Genomic DNA, 9,772 nt, shown 5'->3' on the forward strand with positions numbered 1-9,772 from the left:
CCAGTTCTATGTATATGTTCACACTATCTTCCTTAAGAAAAAAAAAATGAACTTTTGTCAATGTCAACCTCAAAAGTCTTGTGGCCAGATTTTATTGGGAAAAAAACACCAAGATTTCTTTTGGAATTTAGTGGCAGGGAGTGGGAATATAAATGAGCAGTTGACTTTCTTTTCCTGGAGATAGGAACATTTTAGAGGTGACAGCTACGGGAGAGAGAGAGAGAGTTCATCTAACTTGGCAGTCTGGTTCTCCACTGATCAGCTCAGGATTGTTTGCTGCTGCCTGGTTTTCAGTCACTTCCCATTCCATCCTTCATTGCTTGGGAAAAATAATTTGTACCTACAAGCACTCACTATACAGAGTCAGCTGTCTAAATATTGGTGTGGGCTTAGATAGGATACTTTCCCTCTTTGGTATTGTATCAACAACAAAAGCAATTCACTTGCTATTTCTGTCTATGACTACTCCCTAATCCTTACTGAAAAACCAGCCAGTGACCCCAATCACAGCCATCTCCATTCTTTATTGTTAGTAACCTGAGTTTATAATCTCCATTCCTTAGAGATCAGAGGTGTTGGCCTTTGAGATCCAAGACCTGAAGGAGGAAAATGTCTGGGTGAACAAGAAAGTGGGATACCGGGAAAGAGAACCTCTTTATTTACCAACTTTCCCAGCAAACAGGGGAAAATCATATCCTTAAAGTTATTGTTCTTCATCTGTAAAATGGGGATAATAATATTTGACTTATCCCACAGATTTGTTATGAGACTTGAATGCTGGCCAGTGCTGGATTGATTTGTTCTTACATTAGAATGATGGTTCCAATGCTGGCTCCAGAGGGCAATTAATCATTCATATCAAACTCTTTAAGTTTAGGGGTAGAAACCCAGTTTTAGTTGGGAGAAGTTAACTGACAAATAGCAGATTTTCGATGCTCCTTCTGGGAGCCTAATTTGTGCTGCCTAAAAGCCCTCAGAAAGTAGAATATTTACATTTTACAGTGTGAAAAGTTGGGTTCTTAAGTGGAGACCTAGAAATGAGGGTGGGGAATAAAGAGTCAAAAGTTAGGGGCCTCCATCTTCGATTTGGGAGAATTTGACTCTGTGATATTGGACAAGATTTTGTTATTGCTTGGTACCTGTTGTTCTTGGCAGGGAATTGGGGGCAGCAGCACGAATAAAATGCTTGTTGACCTCATGTGAAAAGTATAAATGGTTATGATTTGCAGATTACTTGGCATCACTATGAACTGGGGCTTCTGATATTAAGGGCAAATATCCCGACTTCAGATTGTTAATAATGGATAGAAAGCTTTCATGACTTAATGCAGTAAGGCCAAATCTCTGGACTGGTAATTGTTGGATGTACTCCATCCATTCATGCTCAAGGCTTGCAAATGTCAGGTCTTTGACTTTACTTAAAAAAAAAAAAAAATCCTTCCTTAATACCTGTCCTTACTTGCCATGTTTGGTAAATTGTCTCCTGGAGATGCCCTGGTTAGAACTTTTCAATTGAGTTAAAGGAACTTTGTGATTCTTAGCATGACTATCTCAGGCTTTCACAGCTGGTTTTAATGTTTTGGGTGTATTATTATTGTTATTTTTATACTATAAAAAGACTGTGATTAGTAACAATAAAGTTGTAGGAGACAGCCTAGTGAAATAGATCACTGGACCCAGGAATTCTGGGATCTAGATTATAATCCTGACTTTACTACTAAAAAGCTCTATCATTTCTAAACTTTGATACTTTGGACTTGTGATTTCATTATTATAGATGTTTCCTCCACTAATGCAGATCCTAATTCTTTCATGCCTTCTCATCCCGTACAATTATTGTGTGTATTTTCTCATAAATTATACCTAGAAGATCTACTCAATGGGCTGAATGCTTTCCTCTTGTTCTTTTAATATCTTGGAAGCACCAGTGTACCCCATGGACTGTCTCTCTGTACTTCCTTCTTGCTCCGTGACCTGCTTACTTTCTTTTTAATTCCCATATGGGTCCTCAGCAATGCCTTTCATGGCACTTCTTACATACAACTCACCAGTGGTAACATTTTTGCAGCCTACTTATACCCATCATGTATCTTTCCATTGCCTTTTAGTTATTTGTAATTTTGATTCTGCCAAGACCATGGTATTCCTTGATTCACAACCATATAACATCACTGGGAGAATATTGGTGTTTAAAACACAGGCTTTTGCAAGAATGAGCAAGTAGTTTGCAATTTCCCAAATGAGATCTACAATATCTCTTCCTGTTCAGTTATGAGTTCAGCGCCTGTCCAAGATATACATATTTAGACTAATTTTATAGACAGCCAGCTGCATGTCATAATCTGAGAAATATTATTAATCCATTTTTGTTTTCCCAGTATGCATGGTTAGACCAGCCTCTTTCATTTTGTTGTGTATTTTGCTGAAGCATCATATTGGAGGACTTTCATGGAGGTCACCTGTAGAGTGGGGATACCTACTTGTCTCATAGGAGTATTATGAGAATCAACTGGTGTAACAGTAGAAAGCTTTCTGGAAAAAAGAAAGCATCACCATTATGATGGGAAAGGAGTGAGGCTGACATGTATTGAAAATGAGAGACGAGGGATAGCTGCTGCGGTATGTTACTTCCACCAAGATACTAACAGTCTCAAAGGAAAGCCCCCTAGATAAACCTTTGGAGGTTGAGCAGACGTGGATCTGAATAACATAACATGAGAAGGTATGGAGGGCATGTATCAGTGAAGGGGGTTCCCACGCCTGTGAAATCAGTGATCCTTCAAAGTAATAGTTGGCATTTAGTTAGCAATTTAAAGATTGAAAAGTGTTTTATATACACTCTGTTGATCCACCCAACAGCCCTGTGAGATTCTACCAATATGATTAAACCTATTTTATAGAGGAGGAAATTATGGTTCAAAGAAAATGTTCCTTATCTATGGTAACACAGCTAGTGTCAAACCCAGATCTTCTTTGCTCTTAGTTCAAGCACAGCACCATATCGTGGATGTATATAAAGTATTAAATGCAGTCAACCCACAGTTTATCTCTTATTCTAAAGTGTAACTTTATTATTGGGAGATGAGACAAAGCAACTGAAGTGCTCATTTAGCCTGAGACCTTCAGCTTTGTCCTCAGTGTCTCAATTCCAAAGGGCCTTAACCTCAGTATGGCAATTCTCTAAATGTCTTAATTTATTTCACTCACCTACTCATCCTATTTAGATGGGAGCATATCGGGTTTCTTTGTGACCTAGTTGTACAGATTGTGGTCTTGCCCATATGTGTCTGTCTTTCTTATTTAACGCTGATATTGTCTTTTTTCCCTTCTTTCCACCTGCCTGCTGCTTTCATTCTGTAGTATTGGTATTTGCCATTCCCTTTACCTTCGGCATCTCTGCGTCTCATGGTAGGTGATAGGTTTCTTCATCTATCTGAGAAAAGAGTTGCTGTGATTGTCTGACAGCTGTTGTTGAAAGGCATTCAGGGCAACATTTTGAGCTGGATCAAAAATGTTTTCAGATGTTGCAGCCCTCCCCTCCATTGCTTCCCCATCCTGTTTCCTAACTGCACAGCCTACAGCATCACAACACCTAGCAAACCCAGTGCATGACAAAGTCATTTCCACCTAGGAAACATTGGAGCTATATGTAGAGAGGGAACCTTGTTTTTCCTGATAATATTTTTTCAGGGTGAAGGCTGTAATCTGTTGTCATAGAGGGTGCAGGTAGCCCTGGCCTGGTTTTCTTCCCTCCTGACTAGCAGTGCCTTTTCTGTCCAAGGGCTGGAGCTGTTGTAAAGATACTGCAGAGGCTACAGTCTAGTTATTTTGGACAGGCGTTCCCTGGGGACTCTGAAGAAACCATTCAAATTACATGCTAATGAGCAGAGGATAACTGATAAATGTTGGAACATTCAGCTATCTTCTAATGATGACTTGGATTCACAGTCCAAGTACACCAGGGGGAGCCATGGTTCGTCTCCTGAGCTAGGGTCTCGTAGTCTAGGTCTGAGCTGTGGGCTCTGTACCAGGGGATGGCAGCCTCTGCTATGTGGAATCCAGCCTTGGCCAGTAGTTAGCATAAGTTGTTGGCACTTGACTGCTAGACAGGAGCTCGCGGGCAAAGCGCCTTCCTCCACCCTTTCCCTAAATGAGCCTAGCCCAAATTCTATTGGTTTAGTCCTGGGCTGGGTACTGGGTGTCCAGGCTCACTGCAACTTTGCTGGAGTTGACTTTTTCTCCCAGCAGACAGGTGACTTTCTTCTGAAGCCTGAAAGTAGCACCAGTATCTTTTACCCCATTTACACAATCCTTTCTTTTTTCTGTGTTTGGTACTGACTGCATTTTGAATCTCGTTTAGAGTTCTGAGCTTTTTACGCTGACCTACGGAGCTCTGGTCACCCAGCTTTGCAAGGACTATGAAAACGACGAAGATGTGAACAAGCAACTGGACAGAATGTGAGTGAGTCATGCCTGAGGCAAGAACTCTTGTTCTTTGGGAAGCTGGGGTATGGGGCAGGGGGCCCTGTGTTCTGGGGCCTCATTGTCCTTCTGCAACTTGGCAGAGGCTTCCTTTGAAGCTGTTCTCATTCAGTACCAGCTGTTTGGTCACACTTTCCCTAGATTTATTGTGGAGCTTTGGAATCCTTTGCTTTCACCCCCAAGCTGTGACAACCTCATATTCTTGAGGTTACCCTGTGATTTGTTGTTGTCTGATCACCTTTCCAGGGGCTACAATATTGGTGTCCGATTGATTGAAGATTTCCTGGCTCGGTCAAACGTTGGCAGGTGCCATGACTTTCGGGAAACAGCTGATGTTATTGCCAAGGTCATCTCCCAAGGGCCCCCAGGCATCCCCTCCTTCATTCTTTCAGAAGGGACTCTGGCTGTACTGGGGAGCTAATTAATAGCTGTTATAGTTGCAGAACACTTTGTGTCTTACTTCCAGAACCTCTAGGAGCTGGCTAAGACGTGGCTGAGTTGTGAGGGAGGGGGTTGGGCATAGGAGACACCCCTGTGAATTCTAAAATCCACTTAAATCAAAATCAGCTTCTCCTCAATGTGGCAAAAATGTGAAATGTTCTGTTGGCAATTCTTTTGAGGGCAGTCATGGAAAGAGGTTCTTTCTGTTCCAGCATGGAGACCATTTCTCCTTATCATATACTTCTAACTGTCAGGCTCAAATGGTTGTGAGAGAGCCTTCCTTCTTGCAGCGTAGAACCAACGTTGTCTATCCATTTAACTGATAAGGAGGTGAGGAGGTGACCTCCTATACAGAGAAAATGATGTGCCCTAGGAAGAAATGCACAGCATGACCTAAGGTCCACTTTGTCAGGAGAGGAGGCAGAGGTGGAGAAGCTACCCCTTGGGCCTTAGGTAGCTATGACTGTTTTCTCTGAATGTTCTTTGTGCATCTGGTTCAGATGCTTACAATGCTAGCCAACAGTGAGCGGTGCTTTCTCCTGGGAGCTTCAGCCTGCAGTGTTTTACCTTAGAGGACGTAGACTTGGATGGACAAAAATGCCCTTCCGTTAATTATTTCTGGAGGGCAAACCCTCGGCCCCAAACATCATTCCCCTGCCTCTCATTCCCGGGTATTTCCAGTGTAGTCACCTTACTAGGAAAGTACTATGGGAAGGAAGAGAAAGGAGGATTACTCCCTGCCCCATCTTTACCCCTGCTGCTCTGTGTACCTCTAATAGGTAGCTTTTAAAATGTACCTGGGCATCACCCCAAGCATCACCAACTGGAGCCCCGCTGGTGACGAATTTTCCTTGATCTTGGAAAACAACCCCCTGGTCGATTTCGTGGAGCTTCCTGATAACCACTCATCCCTCATTTATTCCAATCTCTTGTGTGGGGTGTTAAGGGGAGCCCTGGAGATGGTGAGTACAACTCTTTCTTTCCAGGAGTGGGGCTGTAGTAGGCTGACCTGCCCGGGACTTTTCTGCATAGTATTGGGCCTCCTTCCTTGACTGCACTTGAGGTCAGACAGCCTCCCCTAAGCCTTGCCAGGGTCCCTGCCGTAGCACTGGTTGACTTGATGAGGTATTTCTCATTATGCATATGAGGGGAGGGGGGCCCTTTCTTCCCTGGGGGACATTGTATGGTCTGTCTATCTATAAATAAATGATTTGGGGCAAGAAGGGAACAGGGAGGGGAATAAAGAGGGAAGGGAATAAGCATTTATACTGTGCCTACTATGTGCTTTTTATAAATATTATCTTATCTGATCCTCACAACAACCCTTCGAGGTAGGTTCTATTATTTAACCCCACTTTATGGTGGAGATAACTGAGGCAGACAGAGGTGAAGTGACTTATCCAGGATTACATAGCTAGTAAGTGACTGAGGCTGGATTTGAACTCAGGCCTTCCTGACTGCAGGCCCAGCTCTCTGTTGTCTGCACCACCGGCTGCCTTTGACTAAAAAGCTGTGCTCAGGCCCCAACTGGATGCAAGTAACTACCTAGAGCTGTTAGTGGTGACCCTTCACTGAGGCCGCTAGAGCTAAAGAGGGTCATCACTGTCATTGAATAATTGGCGACATTTTCTAAAACCCTTTAAGAATTACAAAGTACACTCCATAAACTGTTTGGGGGAGATTAGGAGCAGTCTTGAGTCTTTAAGGGAGAGAGAAGATAGCTAAGGAAGGGTTAGTCTGAGAAAAGTGGCCTGGCTTCCAAGTAGTAGATAAGAGGTCAAAGGATAAAAACAGACAGTTCTCAAAAATAGAATTGCAGACCTTCAACAACTATATAAATCACTCATAATCCGAAATACAAATTAAAATTCTGAAGTTTCACCTCACACCCAGCAAATGGGCAAAGATGCTGTAAGATGGAAATAGTCGGTGTCAGAGTGATCACAGGAAGACAGGCGCACTAATGTGCAATTAGTGGAACTGCAAATTGATCTAAGTGTTGTGGAAGCAGTTTGGAATCATGCAAGCAAAGTCATCCACCTCTGCATCCCCTTGATCCTGAGGTCCCCAGTGCTGGGCATGTGCCTTAAGGAGAGGAAAGTCAGATGGGGCCCATAGAAATCAAAATATTCCTGAGCAGTCCCTTTTATGGTTGCAGACAACTATACAGAAAGTGAGTACCCATGAAGTGGGAGATGACTGAACAAATTGTAGCATCTGAATGTAGTGGAATATTATTGCACCGTAAGTTAGGATTAATAGGAGGTGTTTAAAGAAACGTGGGGAGACTTATATGGACTGATGGGAAGGACACTAAGCAGGATGAAGGAAAACAGCTTGATGAGATGACTGTGTTAGTGTAAGTGAGAAGAGCATTGAATGAGATGGGAAAGCTCTGTGTCTGTGATAGCCAGTCTTGATCTCCCCGCCACAGGAGACCCACCTCCCTCCTTCCCTCGGAGAGGTGAAGGGCTCATCGAGGCTCTGATCGCTTGGGTGGCTGGGGTAGCTGCTGTAGATTTTTTTGGTTACAAGGGGAATCTCCCTGGGAAGGGTAGGACTGAAGAGAGTGCATATCCAGAATTTACTGATTAAAAAGAAGAAATACCACCAAAACTTAAGATTTTAAAAATGGTCCAATTATGACGAGGGCCATTGGTAAGTACAGGTGGACTGGCAAGATAGGCCCCCGCTATGTGAAGCAGTAAGCAGGCAGCTGGCTCTGCCCACAGCCCCGTTTTTCCTCTCTGCACAGGTCCAGATGGCCGTGGATGTGAAGTTTGTTCAGGACACACTGAAGGGAGATGGGGTGACAGAAATCAGGATGCGGTTCATCAAGCGGATTGAGGACAACCTCCCAGCGGGAGAAGAATAACCATTCCAAGGGCAGTGGAGATGACCAGCTAGGGCACTTGCTAATTCTCAACCCTTCCCTGGGGTTGTAAAGTCAAAGTGCCCCCACCTTAGAGAACTCAGTGACTCTTTAAGATGTTATATATTCTTCTAATCTTGTTTCCATTTTCCATGCTAATAAAAAACAGACTTGTGTGATATATTCCACTTATCCCACAAGTGCGTGCTACTGATTTCACTCTGCACAGTGGGTATTGTCTCATGCTCCAGGGAGAAAGTCCTCTCTCCTCTTCCCCTAACTGGTAGGATGGAAACTTCTTCGCTTCTTGGATCAGAAGGAGCTCAAGCTAACTTTACATTCCTGATTGAATTTTCCAAAGCAAAACCTTCTTTGACCTGATTGGGAGAAAAGCCTGGCGCATCTGTCCATTCCTATAACTTCTGTGCCCTCGTGAGAGTCATCAGCAAGCTGGGTGGGCGGGCACCTGGAAAGGGAGGAGGCTCTCAATCCTTGGTGACGAGCGGTAATGCTGGCCAGGAGAGACAGAGCCAGCAGTGCAGGAAGCGATGACTTCTGGGAACACACCCAGGAATTTGTCTTCTGTTCCGCAATAAGCCCTCTTTTCACAGAGGGTCCATCTTTTTATATCTACACATATACACACTCTTCAATAAAGACACATTCGTAAGTGAAATCCCAGACACATCCATTTCCTAGTGTACTCTGCTTAGCTCCACCCAACTGGCCTGTGGATTCTGTTGCTGGGGTGAAGGGGCCAGTCTGACACACTTAGCAGGCAAGGGCCAGTACTGGTCTCCAGAGCCTGACCTTGCCTTTGGTGGTCAAGTAAGAGCTTTCCTCAAGAGAGCAGAGAGTTCTGGGGACCCTGGCAGCTAACCATAGAATATTCAGTAATGTGTGTGCCAGGCTTGAGGGGGCCTCTGGTGTCTGAAAAATCCCCAGGGGAACCCAAGCTCTTGGGGCTTTTGAAGTGATAATTCATATTTCTGAAGCACCATAATCCTGTAAGGTCGATTGTGTACATATTATTCATGTTTTATAGATGAGGAAATGGGTTCAGAGAAAAAAATGACTTGCCCACAGACAAACAACTAGTAACTGCTGTTCAAATCCTAGTCTCAACTCCAAGCCAGCTTTCCTAAATGCTGATAGGAAAGCCAGTGAAAATACTGGGGTTGAAGGCTACAGGCTCTACACCTCTCCCTCCCCCCACCCCTGCCATATTGGTGGGTTTGAGATGCTATTTTCATTTGATTCTGGGAATGGTCAGCCATAGAAGACAGAAAAGCCCTGGAGGGCTGCCAGTGGTGAATTTGGGGAGGTTAATATTGCTTATCCCCTCCTCCTTCCTCCTGTGCCTTACAAAGCACCAAGTAAGTTCTGTGGGGAAAGGTGGGGGCAAGAATGTGTAAAATGTCCACTGTTGGTCAGTTGTGGTGGCAATAAAGAGCTTGTGACATGAAACTCAAGGCCGTGAATCAAAATTCAATCCCACATTTGGGGTGAGAGGCAAGTAGGACCCAACTTCTCTGAGGCTCAAGTCTCTTCTGACTCAAAGGCAGCAGAGTGGCATCGCTTCAGCTGAGAATGCCTCCTGTTGCTGTTTAGCTTGAGAGCCACATTGCCCAGCTTGTCCACCCCCTGGAAAGAGAAGCAGGCTGGGTGGAGTAGGCAGCAAAAGCGGGCTGGGCTGGGTGGAGGAAGCTGGCTCATCTTGCTCACACTGAAGCTGCTGTTAGCTATTCCCCTGGAACCATCGAGACCCTCCTGGAGGGGAGAGTGAGCAGGGTGACCAGTTCTCCGAAAGGCTCCTCTTATCCCCTTGGAGCAGGTAGCTCTGGCTTCCTGTGCCACAGGAGGGCGACAGCAGGTTGGCACCCACTCATACTGAGTATTTCCAAATATTCTGGGTTCTATCAGTCCACAGCGAATGTTCAGGGAAAGGAACATGGGTCCACCTGTCTGCTCAGTGCG

General features: G+C 44.4%; 1 protein-coding gene across 1 annotated transcript; it reads left to right on the forward strand.

The window, feature by feature from the left end:
- The first annotated feature begins 4,331 nt into the window (after positions 1-4,331).
- Positions 4,332-9,262, forward strand: LOC114036260 (trafficking protein particle complex subunit 3). The gene is made up of 4 exons (XM_027852704.1): positions 4,332-4,458; positions 4,729-4,828; positions 5,703-5,885; positions 7,679-9,262. Coding segments are annotated over exons 1-4 (405 nt in total). The 5' UTR covers positions 4,332-4,456; the 3' UTR covers positions 7,799-9,262.
- Positions 9,263-9,772: the final 510 nt, after the last annotated feature.

This window comes from Vombatus ursinus, unplaced genomic scaffold (assembly GCF_900497805.2).
Source record: "Vombatus ursinus unplaced genomic scaffold, bare-nosed wombat genome assembly UNPS02009805.1, whole genome shotgun sequence".
In the NCBI taxonomy this organism is placed as follows: domain Eukaryota; kingdom Metazoa; phylum Chordata; class Mammalia; order Diprotodontia; family Vombatidae; genus Vombatus; species Vombatus ursinus.

Coding starts and splice junctions, on each gene's coding strand:
- LOC114036260 (XM_027852704.1), top strand. Junction 4,829..5,702: donor CAGCTGATGTTATTGCCAAG/GTCATCTCCCAA, acceptor TACCTCTAATAG/GTAGCTTTTAAAATGTACCT. Junction 5,886..7,678: donor TAAGGGGAGCCCTGGAGATG/GTGAGTACAACT, acceptor CTCTCTGCACAG/GTCCAGATGGCCGTGGATGT.